This window comes from Octodon degus, unplaced genomic scaffold (genome assembly GCF_000260255.1).
Source record: "Octodon degus isolate 3935 unplaced genomic scaffold, OctDeg1.0 scaffold00023, whole genome shotgun sequence".
Classification (NCBI taxonomy): Eukaryota; Metazoa; Chordata; class Mammalia; order Rodentia; family Octodontidae; genus Octodon; species Octodon degus.
Genome location: NW_004524599.1, coordinates 15,628,470 through 15,649,047, shown reverse-complemented (window position 1 = coordinate 15,649,047; position 20,578 = coordinate 15,628,470). Strand labels below are relative to the sequence as shown.

The window sequence follows — 20,578 nt, the reverse complement described above, 5'->3', positions numbered from 1 at the left end:
CCAGGAAGGAACAATTTACCATCTGGCAGGAACCATCCTGATGGGAGGAACTGATGACACCAATAGGAGAGAGCCTATTCAATTTCTGACTGAGAATTTTGGACCAAGTATATAGTTAAGGGACCCTCCCCAGATCAGCCAAGAGAACAAAGGGATGAAAGGGGGCTGGAAGGGAAGGCCCTCAATCCGCTTTTTTTGGCAACTGCACCAGCCAGTTGATTACCTTGAGATACTCTGTCAGCTTCCTTTTCGTGTCATCCACAGTGAATCACTGCCACTTAGGAGAGCATATAGACAGATTAAAGAATATCATCTATTTTATGATACTTTATGGTAGATCCATTGGCTGTCAGATAGTTTCTTTCTCTCCATAGGACCATGTGGGCATGCAGTACTAGGGAAGCATATCTTGAATCAGGATAAATAATGAATCTGTGCCCTTTACTGAGTTGTAAGGCCCTGGTCAGAGCCATGAGTTGTGCTAGCTGAGCTCTGGTCCCAGGTACAAGTGAGAAACTATCTAGGGTCAGATGTAAAGTTGCCACTGCACTTTGCCTTTCTTGTCCCATCATTCATGAAAGAGCTGGCATCACAGAAGAGGGTCCAGTTACGGTCAGGAAGGGGTGTGTCTAACAAGTCTGCTCTGGCTGCTTGCTTATGTGTGGAGAATTACCTGTTCACAGGCATGTCCATCAGCCTCAGTTTCTTTCTCTTCCTTTTGCTACAGTGTCTTGCAAGCAGGCCATCCCTTTGCTATAGTGTCTCATTTATGGGCCACATTCACTATACGCTGATCTGTGTAAGCACTACCAAAGCCATGCCCCACCTTTCATCAACTACAAACAGAAACAGTGTACTATTGGTGGGCTCAGGGGTGGTGCATTTAGAAGGGCTTCTATAAGCTTCTGGAATGCAGTTTGGGAATCAGGTTCCCAGGTTAAAATTTGGGTATGTGCCTTTTAGGCTTTTATATGCTGATAGAGGGGTCGTGCAATTTCACCATATCTTGGTATCCAAAGGCAACAAGAACCTATAATCCCTAGGAATACTCTCAGCTGTTTTAGAGCCTTGGACTGTGGAAAGCCCAAGAATTGGTTTAATTCCTCCTTCTCCCAGCCTTTGGGTACCCTTGGATATAAGGCCTAAATATTTTACCTCAAGGCTGCAAAGTTGTGTCTTAAACCTAGAGACCTTATAACCTCTGCCTGCTAGAAAATTCAGCAGAGAACAGGTACCTTGGTGGACAGTGTACATCTACATATTGTAAGACCATGACCTGGGAAAATTCAAAACATGCCAAGTCATGGGAAACACTTGCCCAGAGGAGGAGGACTGTTGCTGAATCCTTGAGGAAGTGCAGTCCAAATCAGTTGAGAAGCCTGGTTCTGAGGATTTTCAAAGGCAAAAGTAAACTGGGACCCTGTATGTAAAGGAATACAAACGAAGGAATCTTTTAAATCTCACACTCACAAGCAACTTGTATCTACTGAGCTCAGAGAAAGGAGCATGTGCGGGTACCCTTGGGTGGACTGACGCTACTGCCCCATTCATCCATCTGGGTGCCCCTGGGTGGACTGACACTGTTGCCCCATTCATCCGTCTAAGGTCCCATACCAACCTCTACTCATTGGTTTTGAATTCCCAAGACTGGAGTGTTGCATGTACTGTTACTGGGTTCAAGTAAACTGTGTGTCCGTAAGTTATCAATCATGGGCAATAATCTCTTAATTTCAAGTCTTAAAGGATATTGTCTCAGGTAAGGAAAAATAGCATGATCTTTAAGGTGTATCTTAACTGGAAAAGCTTTTATTGCTATTTTATGTTTAGTTGCCCATTCTTCAGGATTTATTTCTGGGGGCCAGGGATATAGCTCAGTGGCATAAGCACCTGTCTGGCAAGCGCAAGGTCCCAAGTTCGATCCCCGGTACCGCAAAAAAAAAAAAAAGATGGATATGAACTCAGGGGCCTCCCTCCGAAGGTAATCTGACTCCCAGTAGGCACCTTAGCAATTAGGGCCTAGCCCAGGAGACTTCTTGTTGCAGGGTTTTTTAAAAAAGGCAGCCCAACTTTGGACAGTCATAGCACTGAAGGGTAGTAGCTATCTAGCTCTTTTGCAGCCCTGAGAATCAGACTTAGAATATATTCCTCTTAAGGCTACAACAAAGGCAGTGACTTTCTCCTGGTCTCCTTTTTTCTCTCCATGGCCTCTTCCTCATCTCTATAAAATACTGAGGAGGCAATTTTCAGTGACGTATCAAATGCGCTATCTGAAGCAAAAGCCATTACTTTTTTCAAATATCTGAAGCTCACTGGGTAATAAACTTGTCTCTAAGAATAGTCTGACCTATCAAAGTAGGAGCTAGGGATATATGTTTTACCTCTTCTAAGTCATCTAAGAAAGTAGAGGGATTCTCAGTTTTTTTCTTGCTGAATAGTTGACAAGTTAAAATAATGGAAGGACTTAGCTCTCACCCTTGCCAAGCCTCAAGAGTACATGTCTGGAGACCTGTGCTCCTCTGATCTTCCAAGTGGTTGCTGTACCAGCCGGGGCCTTGGGCGGGAACTGCTTGGGCTCCAGGGGGAACTGGCCACTCCCTTGGCTGCCTGTCTTCTGGTCTTCTAAAATTAATGCTATCCATCCCTAAATGCAAATGCAGCTTGTAATGCTGCTTGTCTCTCATTAGACATTGTCTTAGTTACTCTTCTCTCATTGCTGGGACACATACCTGACACTTAAAATGAAGGAAGGAAATGTTTATTTAGCTCACAGTTACTGGAGGTTTCATAGTTTAAAACAGCCTAGATTATGTAGCAAGACCTCGGAGCCGTATTTGCTCAGGAAAAAGAGTCAGTGCCTCTGTCTTCTCCAAACATCTCTCTGCTGGAGGCAGCCTCAATCACAGACACGGCCGCGCAGTACTACTGGGTCTGGAGTAGAGGCTAGGATGCCACCATGTCCAGGATGACGCCCTCCACACCCAGAGAGACCGCGGGCAGGAGCGGAAGCTCTTGCTGCCAGTCTAACCGTTTGTGCCTCTCTGGTCCTGCCCCACGAGCCCCGCCCTGGTCCTCTGGCCCCACCCCTTGAGCCTCGCACCTCCTGCTGCTCCTCGAGTTGCCTCCCCACATGACTTATATGAGGCTTTGGGGGGACAGCTAGAAACAAACAGTAACAGACGTCAGTGTTTACGAGTATACTACATCTTTCCAGGCTAGCTCCTAGGCCCCTAAGGACTTCAGCGTACTTATCAGGGTTGTCTGAAAACTCACAGATCTAGCTTCACCTGCAGTAGATCACTGAGAGAAAAAGACACACGAACTTGGTAGTTCCAAATCTCCCATTTACTTCCTGTGAGGGACACTGTCTTTGGGAGCTTGAATAAACTCAGCTAAGGGTAGATATACCCCTGCGGAGGCTTCCATTTTGGCTGGTCTAGAAGCTCCACCCCCGGGACCTGAAAGGGGAAGCTTTAGACTCAGTAGTAGTGAGTGAGGCTTTTTTTCAGGTTGTCTTGGAAACCTCCTCTTCCAGTTCTAAAGCCTGAGGAAGAGCAGCCTCAGGAACAGGGACAGTGGATGCCTTAAGGGCCCAAGATGTCTGGTTTTCCTGTGGCTCGCATTTATCCTTTAAACATAAATAAGGATTGTTTCTTAATGCAAAGAAAATCTGAACATAAGACAGTTGTGACCACATCTGCTCTTTTTTTACAGTATAACTGTAGTTGTAAAATAGCATCATAATTAATACTTCGCTCACTATTCCACTTTGGGTGTAGGTAGTCAGTAGGCCATAGGCATGTGCAAATAAATCTGATGGCTCTTTTTCAGTACGTAAGGGTTAAACATCTTCCATTGCTTAAGAATACATTGTAGGTGGGCTGGTGAGATGGCTCAGTGGTCTAAAGCACCTACTTAGAACAAGCTAAGCTAAGCAAAACACAGGGACTGCGGTTCAATCCCATGCCAGACAGCCCCGCCCCCTGGTGGGCTGAGCTGGCCACACACACATAAATAAATAAATAAATAATTTTTTTAAAAAACTGGTTTATAAAGAATACATTGTAGGGCCGGCCAAATAGCTCAGCAGTTTAAAGTACCTGCAAGCAAGTGTAGGGACCTGAGCTTCGGGCACGCACCTATAATCCCAGCTCTTGGGAGGCTGTAAAAAGGCAGCTCACTACAAGTCTGATCTAGTAGTGAGACCCTGAATACCCTGTAGACCCTTCCCTAAAATATATATTAAAAAAAAAAAAAAAAATTGTAAAAGAGTAAGGTCCTCTGGCCTCGCCCCTTGAGCCTCGCACCTCCTGCTGCTCCTCGAGTTGCCTCCCCACATGACTTATATGAGGCTTTGGGGGGACAGCTGGAAACAAACAGTAACAGACGTCAGTGTTTAAGAGTATAATACATCTTTCCAGGCTAGCTCCTAGGCCCCTAAGGACTTCAGTGTATTTATCAGATTTTTTTGAGTTCCCCATGTCTGAAATGCAAAAAGAATTGGGCATCAGCTTTAATTTCTGTTTGATTTCTATATCTTCATGGTGTCCTGCAAATTGATTCCACTCCAGGACAGGTGGATGCCATCTGGAAAGAGACCAAAAGACAAAATTCCACCAGCCTATCTACCCTCGCAGTGGCACACTTGTGCTTACTCCTGTCAGCACTGTTATAAGCCCAACTCACAGCTTGTCTCTACTGTGACAGTAATCTTTGAAGACGGAAGCATTGATTAGCACTAACCCACTGCCTTGTAGTTTTTGGAGGGAAAATACCAAAAATGAGTTTGAAGTAACTGGATTGCTTCTTACCCTCCAGACATCACCTCTAGAGACACACAGAAGCCACAGTTGGCTGGAGGGATTCCTCCCGAGGCCTTAGGGCGAAGCTGTTAGCTATCTGATTACCTAGGCAACCTTTCCTAGCAGAGAGCCAGGACTGTGCTTTTTAAAGTTCCTTTTAAAATGTTTAGATCTGTGAAGCTCACAAGTGAATCTTATACTCATGACCTAGCAATCATAACTCGCCTGTTAGTACAAGCATATTTCTTAGTCTTCTGCATGCACATAAAAGAAGAGAAAGGCTGACTAGTATCGCCTTTTTTTACTATAAGTATATGCAAGGCACAAACTTAAACCACTCTCCTGATAGCTGCTTTCCTCCATGAGAGGCAGTTGTCCAGCTGGTGATTTAACAAGGTTGTTCTACAGTTAACTCCTGGAAGGTTGGAAAAAACTTAGGGGGAGTCTTTAACTTACTAGCAGAGAGAGAGAGTATGATAAGTGAGTGGAGAGTGTTCTGCTGGCTACCCAGGCAGGCTGTCAGGACTCGGCTCTCACTGAGCAACCTTTAGGGATCTGCCCGGGTGCCCGGGCCGTGACCCTTCTCTGGTCCAGCAACCACAGCTCTGTCTCCAGAGTCTCTCCAGAAAGGAATCCAGCTGCCTATCTTGTGAACATTCCAGCCAGTGGCCACTGGCTTCAACAGGGATTCACCAGAAAGTACCGGAGCAGTCTGTCCTCTGCTTTAAGAGTGGCAGCTACTCTAAGAGCATTTAACTGGCTAACGGAATAGCCACTGTTTGTTAAAGTTCTAAAGGGGGTAGATAAAAGCCTGAGCTAAATATAGACTAGATTTCATAAAAAGACCCATTTTACCGAGCTGTACATCAGAGTCTACTGCGAGTGCGCTGACATTACTCTTCTTAGTGCTGTTATCAAGCAAGGAACACCAGTAAATTCAGCACTAGTCCAAACGTAACATATACAAAACAGAAATAAAATGTGCCATTAAAGAAGTGTGATTACTTTCCCATGTTTTAAAATGTATCACCATTTTAACAAAACAGTGCATATGAGACAAAGCACAAGCAGTTACAAGCAATGGACAAAGGGTAAAGATGTAAAGTATAAAAAACTTCGATTACCTAAGTCACAATCCAGAATCCATGAAACCAACGCACACTCTTCCTTCCACCCAGTCATCCTAGCGGAAGAGCGCCAAGTGATGGAGGGGAAGGAGCTCCCCACCACGGTGCTAATGAACTAGGTGTGCTCAAGCGCATCATGCTGGGTGCCAGTGCACAGGTTCATGTTCTCTAAAGTCAAAGGATGGACTCTATTAACAGCAGAGGTTAAGAACAGCATGTATTTATTGGGGAAAGAAAGCTTCTGTGTGAGACAGAAGGGTCCCAAGTGGAGTACCAAGGACCCTGTTTTTTCAAGCGAACTTTACAGAGCTAAACCATGAGGTGAGGTGGGTCTAAGGTGGGAAAGACTATAACCAACTAGTAAGATTACAAGTATAGTCACTTAAGTGACATGGATCTGATGGGAAATCACAAGTGGGGCAGAACTGTGGTGAACTAGTAAGATTATGAGTATAATCTCAAGTAATATTAATTAAATGGGAAATTACAAGGTGGGTGTGAGATGGGACAAACCTATGGTCAACCAATAAGATTTTGAGTATATAGATAAGGCATGGTGGTGCGCGCCTGTAATCCACAGCTTGGGAGGCTGAAAACAGGAGGATCACTACAAGTCCGATCTGTGTAGTGAGACCCTGTAGACCTTGGACTAAATACATAAAAATAAAAAAAAAAGATTATGAGTGTACGCACCAGGGAGATAGTTCAGCAGCGTAAGAGCCTGCTTGGCAAGCACAAGGGCCTGAGTTCAATCCCTGGTACCAAAAACACAAGCAAAACAAAACAAAAAATTCTGAGTATAATCACTTAGGTAACACTGATTAAACGGGGGTCTGAGGGGAAGCAATCGTGCAGCAAGCATACCTGAACAGGGACTTTCTCTGGAGGGAGTGTGTCATGGCTCTTCCTGGCCCCCCAATCTTAAGTGATTGATACCTATTTCGAATATCAGTCTGCATCTCTAGGGGAAGTATGTGGGTACAGTCATTCCATCCCTTATCTTGAGCTCTGGCCCTCAGTGAATGCGTCTCCCCACAATCACAGTACATTCCCATCTTTCACACTGACCTTTTTTGGTACCAGGGATGGAACTTGGGACCTTGCACTTGCCAGGCAGGCGCTGATGTTGCTGAGCTGTCTCCCTGGCCTTTACACTGACTCTTGAGGGCCTGTCCCTGTCTGCCTGCTGAGAATATTTCTACCTAACTTAGCTGTCTATAATGAAAATAGAGTTTAACCAACCATGATCATATATATTAGTGATCCCATGAAGTACACTGTTTTATTATTTTAATTTACAAATGAAGAAATAAATACATTTAACCATTTTAAGGGTTAAACATTAAATACTTGGGTTAAATAATTCACCTGATGTGGCAGTGGAATCAACCTTCTTCTTCCCCATCAGTTTGCTAAAACATGCCATTTTAAATGAGTCAGGCTGAGGGTGTGGTACAGCCAGCATGTGAAGACCTAAGTTCAGTACCCAAAATTGAATCATTCCTGGGAAAAAGGGAGGGGAGCAGGAAACACAAAAGAAAGCACAGAAAACCTAGCAATGGAAGTAGAAAATGAAGAGTGGACTAAGCCAGCAAGCCACATCGGGTCTGGAGCTTTGCTCACAGAAAGCATCAGACACGGGCTCGCACACACCTGCAGGAGGCTGCGCAAGCCCAGACCTGCTATGTTGGAGGAGCCACAGGCTGGTGTGAATGGCAGACAGCGTGCAACTCAGAAAGCTGCTTTCCTACCCCACGTGGGCACATGCTAGGACAGCCGGTAGTGTCTGCTGTCTGTGAACATATTGTATTGTCACTGAATGTCTTCCATAGCACTGCTTTTGAAAACTGCCGAGCAGATGTCAGTGTATGGACGGTTCAGAACTTAATTCTTTCCTCTGCACATGGAAGGTCATTCTTCATGTTTTTGCTGTTCTGTGTAATGTCACCAAGAACAGGATTTATGTAACAGTCAACATTTCAGATTTAATTCCTAAAAAAACCACTGAGGATAAGGAATTACTCCTTTTTAAGCACTTTTATTATAAATGTAAATTGTGTTTATTGTAGGAAATATAGTAAAAGGTAGAGAAGAAAGCAAAAGTTTGCCTTCCTGTGCAGATAAAAATCTTAGTTACTATTTGGGGGTCTTTCCCATGCCTTGTGTCTGTGATTCACACCCCAGCCTAACCCTCCCAAGGACTGGTCAGTGGGACCTCCTGGGCAGTCTCCAGGGCACACAAGCATTGCAAGGGGACCAAGATGAGCAAGTAAACCAGAGCCAGAGCCCTAAAGCATGCAGCAAGGATGTTTTTGCATATTTTTTCTCATACAGTCTTGACCTAACCTGTGAGGGCATCATCATTTTCCTCTTTTGTATTGAAGAAACTGAGGCTGAAGTGGCTGTCCCAGGGTCACAGGGCTCATGAGTTACAGAGCTAGTGTGCACACTCACAAGGGAGCCTGCACTCTGCCCTGCGCTACCTTAAGGTGCCTGCTAGCTCATCTTCTGTCTGGGCCTCACCCCTTCCCTGCAGACTCCACCCCTTTACCTGACAGCTTCCCCTCCCTGTCTGTCTCCCAGAGGTGCCTCTTTCCCAGAAAACTTATCTTGTTTGGCAGTGCCTAACGTCATTAGGAAGCTGCCTAGTAACATCCAGCTAGTGTGCTGGTCCGTGCACACGTCTGGGCAGCCTTTGCCCAGGTATAGAAGGTCACTTACCTAAGCTGTCTGCAGCAGGCCACTGGACGAGACTGTAGACAGGTGTTTTAGAAAGCCCTTCCCACCCCGGTGCTTCCAGACCCCTGCTCCAACATGGTATTCTGAAAACCAACGGAGTGCACAGCCAGGAAGATCGTATCGTCTCCTCCCACGTGCGTGCTGCTGGCACAGCTGTGCGCTGCTCTCTGTGTCATGTATCCCCCGAGGCACAGCAGCACCCTACACAATTCTGTATTTCTGTTTCACTCAGCATGTCTCTGCATCTCAACTGTGCTGTTCTGTGCATTAGTAATTCAACTCTTTTTTATGGTTGAGTGCAAATTACGTAGTATAATACTTTACCACGCCCCTTCTGGTAGATGCCTTTCTGTGCTTTGCAGCTATAAATAAAGCTGTTCTGAATGTCTGTCCTACTTTTGTCTCATTGCTAGAACAAAATACTAGACAGCCAAAATTAAGGAAAGGTTTTTTTTAGCTCACAGCGGAGGTTTCAGCCCACACTCGGCTGGCTCCAAGGGAGTGCAGTAGGTGGCAGAGGGCAGCTGTTCCTGGTGGCGGACAACAGTGAAGAGCAAAGGGAGGAGCAGCAGCTGTGGCAGCTAGCAAGCCTCTCTCCCCTCCTTACTTTGTATGCAGATTATCTGCCCCAAGCAGGTGTAGCCCTCACACCCATAATCCCAGCCCTGGATCAAGAATTAAACACAAACTCTAGACGCGGGCCCCTGGACGGCATGAGGCTTCGGGGGAACACCGAGACACAACCATAGCAGGGTCACACAGGTCTTTTGGGGTATATGTTTTCATTTCTCTTGGGAGTAGAACTGCTGGATCATAGTGTATATATAGGAGTGTATTTAGTTTTATAAGAAACCATGAGACCTTTTTCTGAAATGGTGCTGTTCTGAGACCTGTCACTATATACTACATAGCACAGAAATGCTGCCTAAATCCTCATTCTTTTAAACCTGTCCCCATTCAGAGTGTACTGTTCTTTATAGTTCTTTATCTTCTTTGTTCTTTTTTCATAATTATTTTAATCCCATTTTATTTTCTAATGCACCTGAATAGTTTGATTACCTGAAGTTCTTACCTTTCATGGTATGTGGTATTGCCTTTTGTTGTTAAGAGCTAGGTCTGTCTCATAGTGAGTTTTTCTAGCTTATACTTTGGACAGCCAAGCATAGCCATACTAAGCTTTTCCGTATGGGAATCCTGTCCAGCCTGACTTGAATGCATGCTTCTGGTTCTAGCTGTATACCCTGAACATGTCATTATCCCCTGACCACAGTCTACACAGAAGTTCTTAGCTTGGGGGGACCGTGGCCTGGAGCGGATGGCCACAATCCTCTAACTTCAAAGCCCAGATCCATTTGAAGGCCAGGTCTAGGTTAGGAATTCACAGCAGTCTGTTTTTATCCCCCGTGCCTGTGCCGGGTAGAGGAAGTCCTTTGCCAGTGGACTGCTTTTGCCTCGTCTCTTTTTTCCATGAGGAACACCACGGCCAGGAGGCCATGCTGCCAGAGTCTTCATTCCAGTGCTGGCCTCTTGCCTGCCCTTTCCTCAGCTCTTTCCCCCCAATGCCTGGAGGCTGAGGGTGGCCTGCGGGGCTCCCCAGTGGGCTGTTGCACCTTGTCTAGCAAGCTGTTTTCTGTGCTTGAAATTATTTTTCTTTCCTCTGAGTTAGCCATGCATTTGAGTAGATGTTTGAATTATGTTTTCCAAGATATATGGGGCTTCTGTAGCAGGAAGGTTTTTTAATTTTGATGTGTACCATATAGCCAGAGATGAAAAGTCTATGGGAAGAAAAATTATGATCTTCTGAGATTCTTAGAAAGCAGCTCATGTTAGCGATGATGTCATCTGTCCTCAAGACAAAAGCACACCAAGCATGTGGTTTTCTGGATCAGAATTTCTTTGCCCTAAGATGTCCTCTGTCTTCTTACAGGGCACGGCAACAAAGAAACATAAACAGACAAAAAAGAAAGTGGCGTGTTTCGGGGAATTCTGAGCACTCAGAAAAAAAGCAAACATGTCCTTGGATGACATTAGGATGAATTCCAGTGAGCTCCTGTGGGAAGAGGATCTGGCCAGCGGAGGCTTCGGAGCAGTGTTCTCGTGTTACCACAGGACGTATGAACATGTGATCCTGAAAAAGGTGTACACGGGGCCCAAGCGCATGGAGTGAGTTGGGGCAGAGGTGGGCCCGCACTCCCCACTGGCCTCGGAAAGCGGTTACGTCAGGGTTCAGGACGAGGCAGACCTGGGGGAATCAGTACACCGACTCTGTGCCAAGAGCAGCCGTAACCCTTACGACTGCCACTGTCTCTGACGAGGGTCCTAAGGCCATTTGGTGAAAAACTGGTAAATCGTGGCAGGGGATCATGGAGAGGGAAAAGGCAAGGCAGGAGGCAATGTGACGGAAATGGGAGGAATCAGAGAAAACGGGTTTGCTTGCTTTACATTTTTTGGCAAGGACTAGACCTAAAAATGGAAAAAGGCGACTCAGCCCTTATGGGAGCAGTGCTGAGGGGTCACACTCCCTCTCTCCCTCCTGTCATGCACTGACCAGCAGTGTTCTGTTCAGGCCGTGTTGCTGTTGCCCCTGGGCTTGGCATTCATTTACAGTCTTGAGTGCCTGCTACTGGGACTGGGCGCAGGGGCGTGAAGGTGCCTGTGCCTGGGAGATAGAGAGCCCGAGAGTGACAGTGTGAGGCAGGGAGAAGGGCTGGTGGGTCACCTCAGCACGGTGCCTTTCTGCCCGCAGGTACAACGAGGCTCTCCTGGAGGAGGGGAAGGTGATGCACCAGCTGAGGCACCGCCATGTGGTGAGGCTGCTGGGCATCATCATGGAGGAAGGGAACTACGCCCTGGTGATGGAGTTCGTCGAGAAGGGCAGCCTCATGCACATGCTCAAGGCCCAGGTAGTGGACACCATGGGGCTTGCTGTGCAGCCTGCATGCTGGCTGGCTGTTTGGGTATTGCTGGGCTGCCCATAGTTCACTGACAGAAAATAATCCCTTTGTGAGTTACTCTATAGTTGGTTAGAGTGAAAATAGTCCTTCTTCGATTGTGTGTGTGTGCATGTGTGTGTATACACACGTGTGTACACTAATGAGTATCAAACCTTGGGCTGCTCTGCCATTAAGCTGCATCCCCACCCTTCTAGCCCTTATTTTTGAAAATTTTGAGACTCTTACCTGCTAAATTGCCCAGGCTGGCTTTACACTTGTGATCCCTTTGCCTCAGCCTCCCACGCAGCTGGGCTTACAGGCCTGTCCCACCATTGCTAGTTCTTAGATCTTGCCTGCCTTCCCCTGCCTAGGGGGTCTCTCCCCTTCATCCCCAATAGTCTGCGTCTTTGCTTAAAAGGTCCCCCCCTGTATGTCTAGTGCTGTGGCTGACTTGTTACCACAGCTGCCAGCCTCTACACTAAAGTGAAGCTAGGACAGGCCAAGCTTCAGAAGCACATGTTCTGACATGGGGTATATGCGTGGCCAGTGACAGCTTAATGATGACACTATGTGCACTTTCATGACTGTGACAGTCAGTGATTGGTAAGTGCTTCTGCACTCTACATAATGTAAAAGAAGATGGAATATTCATGATATTCAAAGCACTACTGGACTTAATATGGAGGAAAGGAGAGGACTGCCACCCACCGCAGCCTGGGACAGAAGGGTAGGGCTTCCATCAGATGGATAAGAGGAGATAAGCGTTCTGCAGACATAATGCTGGGTACAAAGGAGTAAGAGGACAACCAAACTTCCAGAACTGCAAAGACAGGGTCTGGCTAGAGGTACAGAGTGCAGAGTGGCAGGGCCCGGCTGGTTCTGTGGCAGTTTCCCTTCCCCCATCTCCCCTCCCATCCTTAAGAGCCGGTCCGCAGAGCTCTTTCACCAATAGACGCCTGAGGCAGGAGAGCAGCTGGTCACTTGGATCTACTGCAGTGCAATCAGCCAGGCTGCTCTCCTCCCTCAGGCCAGCTAAGAGCAGCAGCCTAAAAGAAGACCTCTTAGCTGAGGAGTAAGTCTTCTGGGACAGGAGGTATTCTGCGGAACTGGGCAGCGATAAGGTGCATTAGCTGGGGCTCAGGAAGAATCAGGAGGGCCCGAGGGAGACAGGAAGAATCAGAAGAGCCAACTTGGCTTGACTTTTTCCTGAGGCCAGAGTACATCAAGGAAGAAGGGAACAGATTGCTTCTGCTGTTTGTGTGGGGCTGGCCCGGTTAGATATGATTTGAAGGGTACACTTAGGAATCTAATTCCATAGTTTAAATGTTTCTTTGTTAACCAACCAATGTGCAAACCCTTTTAAGGAAACAACCTATTTATAAATTGGTTTTTCATTGTTAAGTGAAACTAAAATGTAACCTCTAAAATGGAAAGTGAAACTGTTTATACCAACATGGATGGTACAGTTAGACTATAACCTCAAAGTGACCTGAGACTGTTCGGTGACCTAGAAGGCCTGACACCAGATCACTGAATAGAAGGGACTAATTCACTTGAAGCGTAATTTTTTATGGCTTAGATTTGTATGTGGTTGTATCAGTGTGAACGTGTTTCCTGTGTTGCCTTTAACATTTCCCATGCACACTTTCCTGATAGGAAAGTTATTCATGTAGTTAATGTAAGCAGAAGTATCACATCATATGAGTACACCACAGAAAGTGGTTTTCTGTGTTCTTGTTCATTCATTTGCTTAATTTTATAGTATTTTTATATGCCATGAAACTTGCAAGGAATTTTTGTTTTTACACTGACAAACTAGCACCCCCATACCTTTAGCCCCTAGAAAGGAATCTCTTGCAAGGGGGGCTTGTTACGCAGTGACAACAGCAGCGGGGTGTCTGGAGGAGCTGTGGTCTCTCCACCCTTGGGTTGGATCGCACCTCTCATGTGGAGTTGCTGCCTGTTCAGTTGTCGTCCTTTGCTCGCATCTGTTCTCATTTCAGATCAGCATCCCGCTTTCTGTAAGAGGAAGGATAGTTGCAGAGACGATTGAAGGCATGTGCTACTTACACGGAGAAGGTGTGATCCATAAGGACCTGAAGCCTGATAATCTCCTTGTTGATAAAGACTTTCACATTAAGGTAAGTGTTACTTAGTCTCTAGGATTCTAGAAGGTTGAGTGCTCACTGTCCCCCGTAAATCTGCTCATACAAATGGAAGATGGTAGAGGAAGACCTAGCTCAGCATGTTACTTGAGGTGAGGCTGCCAGAGAACAGACTAGGGAGGTGATGGTGAGAATGCAGACGTGCTCCTTTTGCCAAGGAGCATAAGTAGGTAGGCAAGCAGACCTCTCCCCCAAGTGTGTTTCCCTCCACTGGTAGGCTCAGAGCAGAAGCATTCAGGAGTCGCCTGGGTTACCATGGACTAAGTCATTCTTATCTTGCCAGGAAATCTAGGGCAGATGCAGCCAGAGAGTCAGATCAGCAGCAGACTGGCCACCAGGGCATTAAAAGTCTCTGCTTTGAAATTCAGCAGATCTAAGGCTTTTTTTATTTTCATTTGTTGCATTTTTGTTTAAATCCATTTTCTTTTGCTCATTCCAGGGCAAGATTTTGTTGGGGGGAGCAGCACATGGATTGATTTTGGCAGCTGGAATCTAAGTGCACAAACCTGGGTTGGGGCTGGGAACGTAACTTGTGAGCACTTGCCTAGCAGGCAGAAAGCCTGGGTTCCATCTCCACCACACCCCAAAACACAAAAGGTCTGGAAAAGGAAAGTGGTGTGGGGAAGAGCTCAGAGCCTGCCTGCAAGATTCTGCTTCTGACACTCGGGTCATGGACAGGTTTTATCCAGTGTCTTGTCTCTAAATTAACAGCCTCTATCACTAATGGTTAAAATCTGTGGCTTTGAGAGGGATATTCTTCTGTTTTGTTTTGTTTTGTTTTGTTTTGTTTTGTTTTGTTTTGTTTTGTTTTGTTTTGTTGAGACAGGGTCTCACTATGTAGTTTGGGCTGGCCCTGTGCTCACTTTGGTAGCCACAAGGCTGGTCTTGAACTCACAGCAATCCTCCTGTCTCCGCCACCTGCCCGGTTCTGGGGATCTTTTTTATTAAGCAAAACGCTTGAAGCCTATAAAGTCTTTGAGTTTTCAGATAATCGCATGCCAGAATGCACTTGCGAATGGTTGCTTGGATTTGCAGATAGAGAAGCGAAACTGTCACCTTTGCTTCTTTCTTAACTGTGTTCTGTCATTATGTCCTGCCACCTCCCTCATTGCTCTGAGTCTGACCTCGCTGTTTGTGCTTTTCTATCGTTTTCCCCTTCCTTCGCATCCCAGGTTACCAACTCAGAAAAACTGGCAGCATAGCCCTTGTGTGCCTCGCAGAGTCACACCCGTGGGCCTCCAAGGCCGTCTGGGGAAGGGAAGGTGTAGCACCTAGCCTCTGTATGGAAGTCTGCTGAGAAGATAATGTGTGTCCCTGCAACCCTAGATATAGCTGAAAAACAGGTACAGAATACAGGAGGAGTCAATATAAATGCATTTTGTTCTTAGTGTTCTGGCATAAATGTCTTGTTGCCTAAGAATGGAGATATTAAAATATCATGTGAGAGACGGGGAGATGGCTCAGTGGAATAAGCGTTTCCCTGGCAAGCGCAAGGGCCTGAGCTCAATCCCCAGTTCCGCCAAAAAAATAAATAAAAAATAAAATATTATGTGAACTTTGCTTAGGGGAGATTTTCCAGGTAAGTGAAGAAAGACGTAAGTTTGTATGTCAATTCCAAAGCTGATTTAAACATTGCTCATGCCACCTAGTGTTTCCGTACCTCAGGCTCATCTTGGAATAACCCCACATTTTTAGCCAAATCTGACTGGTTTGTAGCCTTCACACAGTAATCCCAGTGGTTTGCTCTCTTTTGCAGATAGCTGACCTTGGGGTTGCTTCCTTTAAGACATGGAGCAAACTGACTAAGGAGGAACACAACGAGCAGAGGAGGGCTAATGGCACCGCCAGAAGAAATGGTGGCAACCTGTACTACATGGCCCCTGAGCACCTCAGCAACATCAACATCAAGCCCACGGAGAAGTCGGACGTGTACAGCTTTGGCATAGTTCTCTGGGCAATATTTGCAAATAAAGAGCCATACGAGAGTAAGACATCTGTAGAATTTTTTTTTTTTTTTTTTCCTAGCTCAGGCTGCCTTAATGGCAGGTCTGGTGTGGCTTGTGGAGCTAGGGATCAAACCACGCCCCCCCCCCACCTGACTGAGTTTGCCCAAGCAGGCGCTTTAAACAACTGAGCTAACGAGCAAGTCCCCCGAGAGTAAGGCATTTGTGGAATGGAACTATAATATTAATTAGAACTATTACTTGAGTTAATGACTGCAGTGAAACCCATGGAGGTCTGAAATTGTTCCATCAGTGGCAGTGTGGGCCGCTAGCTTGCACATTCCCTGAGAGCTGGTACCACATCGATTGTATTGTTCAGTTCTGTTGTCTTCTGCCGGAGAGAAAAGCAGACGCCTAAGGGCTCACCCAGAGCTCCTCTTTGCTTTACAGATACCATCTGTGTGGAGCAGCTGTTGCTATGCATAAAAGGTGGGAACAGGCCCAACGTGGACGAGATCACTGAACGTTGCCCCAAGGGGGTCATTGACCTCATGAAGCTCTGCTGGAGGGAAGACCCGGAGCTTCGGCCAACATTTCCTGGTGAGAGTATTTTTTTCTAGCTTTGTAGGATTCATCCATTTAGTGATTGTCCTAAGTGAGATGATATCAGCAATGTGGTTTGAGTCTTGAACACCTAAACTCTACCATGAAGCACAACTCCACATTTTCCTCCTCAGTCCTGGCAAACACCATTTTACTTTGCATCTCTATGAATTTGACTACTCTAGTATTTCTTTTTTTTTTTTTTTCTTATTATTTTTTTTTTTTGTGTGTGTGTGTGTGTGTGTGTGTGTGTGGCCAGCTCAGCCCACCAGGGGGCGGGGCGGGCTGGCATGTGGTGCTAGGATTGAACCGCGGTCCCTGTGCTTTGCTAAGTTTGTTCTAAGTAGGTGCTTTAGACCACTGAGCCATCTCACCAGCCCTACTCTGGTATTTCATGAAATAGAATCATACAGTCTTTGTCCTTTGTTTCTGGCTTATGTCATTAAGTGGAATGAGGGTTAATCCATTTTACAGAATGTCAGAATTTCCTTCATTTGTATGAGTGGCTTGCTCAACTGGCCTGCTCATTTCCTTGCTTCTCTCATTTCTTTCTCTCCCTTGTTTAATTGGCATCTTTGGGAATGAATTTTCTGAGTTTAGCTTAGTCTCACTATGAAGAGAAATAAGGAGACATGGTTGTTGGACACATGCTTGCACCCTTTCCAGGTCCTCTGCGTGACATAGGAGCTTGTGAAGTAAGGAAAGAAGTAAATCGGGTGAGGAAGGAAGATCTGATCGCAAGGCGCTAAGAAGCCATAAAGCGTTTTGCTCTCATACTTCTGTGAGAACACAGAAGTAAAGCTCTGCATACTGCTGCCACCAAAGGATTACTAAACAAAGGAGCACTGCTTCGTTTAGTTGTCTGTTTTTCACACATGCTCTGTCTATCTTAATCTTTTCCTGGCTTCTCCTCCCATATTCTGTGCCATTTCACTTTCGAAATTAAAGTTCTTCCTTTGGGATACTTGTAAATTCACATGCAGTCATAAGAAATGGTACAAAGAGATCCCACGTGTGATTGGGGTTACATCTTCCATGCTTACTGAGGCACTGTTCACCTTAGCTAAGCTACCAGTCAGCCTAGGTGCCAGTCAGTGGGTGGACAGACGCAGAAACTGTGGTACTCTTTAAACGCAATGTGGAATATTAGTCGGCCATAGGAAGAAGGAAGTCGTGTAGTTTGCACAGTTATGGGTAGGATTAAAAGTCATGTTAACTGCATGCCTTTTATTTCATTTTCTTGCAGTACTGTACTGCCTAGAATTTCTATCACTAACTTAAAACAGAACATAGAATAGACATCTTTATCTTGTTCCTGATCTTAAGACAAAATCATCCTTTCATCATTAGTTATGGCATGAGCTATAGGTAAAACCCTACTTGATGTAACTAACTTACGGATGATGTGATATCATGTATCAATGTGTAGAATATTGAAAAAATTAGACCCTCCCATGAAATCGTCTGGGCCTGGAGAGGGTGGAAGTGTAGTTATAAAGGAGGACTATTCAAGATGATCTGTCTCGTACTGGGGCAGCAGTAGGAGTCTGTACTTTTTTAGCAAGTACTCTATCTCATCTCAACCACTTATATGTGCAGAGTTGAATTTGGGATCCCTTAGAGTCTTTTATGTTGGAAAGGTTTCCTGTCTATTGGTATCCACCATTTCATTCCAGATATTAGTAATGTATGTCTTTTCTTTTTCAGTTTTGCTAGAGATTAATTTTATTATTTCAAATCACTAGTTTTTGTTTCACTTTTCTGTTTGTTTTTTCTTTGTTGATTTCTTCCCTTATCTGTTGTTTCCTTCTGTTTGCTTTATGTTTGTTTTGCTTTTCATTTTCTAGGTTCTCGTCTGATTTGAAACTTTTTCTCTAATGTGCACATTTATTGTCCTAACTTTCCCTCTCAGCCCTACTTTAGTTGGGTCCCACAATTTCTGACATGGGTATTTTTATATTCATTAACTTTAATGCATTTTAAAATTTGCCTTCAAGCTTTTTTGTTGACTCCTATATTATTATTTAGAAATGTGCTGCTTAGTTTTCAGCTTTGAGGATTTTCTTCCATCTTCTTGGTACTGATTTTTTGTTTGTTTGATGTCAGTGTGGGCAGAGAACACATTCTGTGTTTCAGTTCTTTCAAGATGCTTTTGTGTATGTGTGTCCCAGCTTGTGGTCTGTCTTGGTAGATGCTGTACTGGCACTTAAGGAGAATACTTGGGTTTTCTGCTCATGTTGAAAAGTGTTCTATTATAAATCTTGATTATACCCTGTTGGCTAATGCTGTTTTTGTGTTCCTCTGTGTCTGCTGATTTTGTCTAGTTGCTTTTACATTTGTTGACAGAGGAGTCTCCACCTGTGATTGTTGATTTGTAGGTTTCTGCTTTCAGTTCTGTCTTTTGTTTTTCAGAATTTGCTTCTGTCATTTGGATGTATACACCTTTCTGTGTCTTTAGGATGAAACCTTATCATTACATAAATTTCTCCATCTCTGGTAATTTTCTAAGTCTATTTTTTAGATGTTAATATAGCCTCCCTGTGTTCCTTTAACATATCTTTTTCCAACCTTTAACTTAAAGGTTCGTGTATCATTATATGTGAAGTGAGTTTTTATTTTGATAGCATATAATTAATTGGATCATAGGGCCGGCCAGATAGCTCAGCAGATTAAAATGCCTGCTTAGGCAGAAGCAGGGACCAGGTTCGATCCCCAGCGTGCCATGCTGGCCCGGCCCCCAGGGCACACTGAGATGGTGATTGAGACTAGGCATGATGGCATGTGCCTGTAATTCCAGCACTTAGCAGGGTGAACACAGGAGGATCACAACAAGTCCAATCTGTGTAGTGAGACCCTGTAGACCCTGTACTAAATACATAAAATAATTAATAATAATAAAAACTGGGTCATGTTTTTAAATCTCTATCAGTCTCTATTAATTGGTGTATTTAGGCCATTGAAATTTAACATGATTATTGGTATGCTAGGGTCCAAATCTGCCTTTTTTTCTTCCATTGGTTTTTTTCTGCTTTCATATCTCCTTCTTGAAATCTTTTTGTGTTAGTTAATTTTCTATTACTGTGACAAAATATCTAAGATAATCAACTTAAAAAGAGAAAATGTTCTTCTGGCATAGTTTTGGTGGTTTCAGTCAGTATCAGTCAGTATTTTATTAGAGAAATATATAACACAAAATATACAAAGGAGTAAGAAATTACACAACAGCTTCCAGCGGTCAGCGGCAGAGTCAGATGAGGAAGCATGCAGAGGGAGTCTACACACTGGAGGCTGACAGTTTCAGCCCAAGGTCTGGAACTCACTGCAGTGTCCCATGCAAGACTGCATCACGAGGCCACTGGGTCTGTGATGGAAGGCGGAAAGATCTGAGGCGAAAGCTGAGGTGTGTGCCGAAGCCAGATGATATCCAAGTTGAAGGGGAAGATGAGCTCCTGCAAAGAACAGAAGCCCATCCTTCCTCATTTCCGCTTCATAACATCCTGGTGACAAGTGGGTCCTTCTCACCCGAGGGTATAGACTTGCTAAGCCAGCTTAGTTAAGCTTCCAGACTTCTCAAGTTGACACAGTGAGTCGTTACACAACCCATGATTGAGGAAGCCTGTACACTGGAGGCTGGCGGTTTCAGTCCAAGGTCTGGAGCTCATTGCAGTGCCTCATGCAAGACTATCAGGAGGCCATGGATCTGTGATGGAATGCTGAAGAGTCTATACTAGAAGGCTGAAAGATGTGAAGCGATCTGCCTCATTGCTTTTGAGCCTGTGTCAAAGCAGTGCATTATGGTGGGGAGCACAGGCATAGTAAAACCACTTGTTTTATGGCTGGGATGCACAGAAGAAAGAAAGAAGGCTTGCACACAGTGACCTTTCTTCCTTTTACCAGGCCTTACCTTCTGAGGATTTCACACCAAGCCCCTACAATAGGGACCAAGCCTTTAACACATAGGCCTTTGGGGGATACTTAAGAGCCAAACAGCATTTTTCCTGCCTTCCTGTGGGCTCTTGATTATATTTTAGAATTCTACTGTGATTGATCTCTGTTGTTTTCGAGTGTATCTTTGTGTATGGTTTTTGAAATAGTCAAGGTACTACATTATCTGTACATAATTTATAACAGTCTAATGGTATCTTTTTAGGAGACTGACATAAGAAACCATATCTTTCTTTACTTCTTACTTTCTCCTGTATATAACTTTAAATGTTTTTCCCCATTTATTTAAAACACATCAGTGTTACAATTGTGCTTCAGTTGTTA

At 44.9% G+C, this 20,578-nt stretch overlaps 1 protein-coding gene across 1 annotated transcript in view; it reads left to right on the top strand.

Annotated features, from left to right (window-relative positions):
• Ripk1 (receptor interacting serine/threonine kinase 1) overlaps nt 1-20,578 on the top strand; it is a 45,277-nt gene that overhangs the window by 1,758 nt on the left and 22,941 nt on the right. Inside the window, exons 3-7 of the mRNA XM_004628459.2 lie at nt 10,593-10,828; nt 11,412-11,568; nt 13,602-13,739; nt 15,520-15,748; nt 16,157-16,306. Of these exons, the coding sequence (XP_004628516.1) occupies nt 10,677-10,828; nt 11,412-11,568; nt 13,602-13,739; nt 15,520-15,748; nt 16,157-16,306 (826 nt within the window). The 5' untranslated portion in view covers nt 10,593-10,676. The remainder of the gene's footprint in view (nt 1-10,592; nt 10,829-11,411; nt 11,569-13,601; nt 13,740-15,519; nt 15,749-16,156; nt 16,307-20,578) is intronic.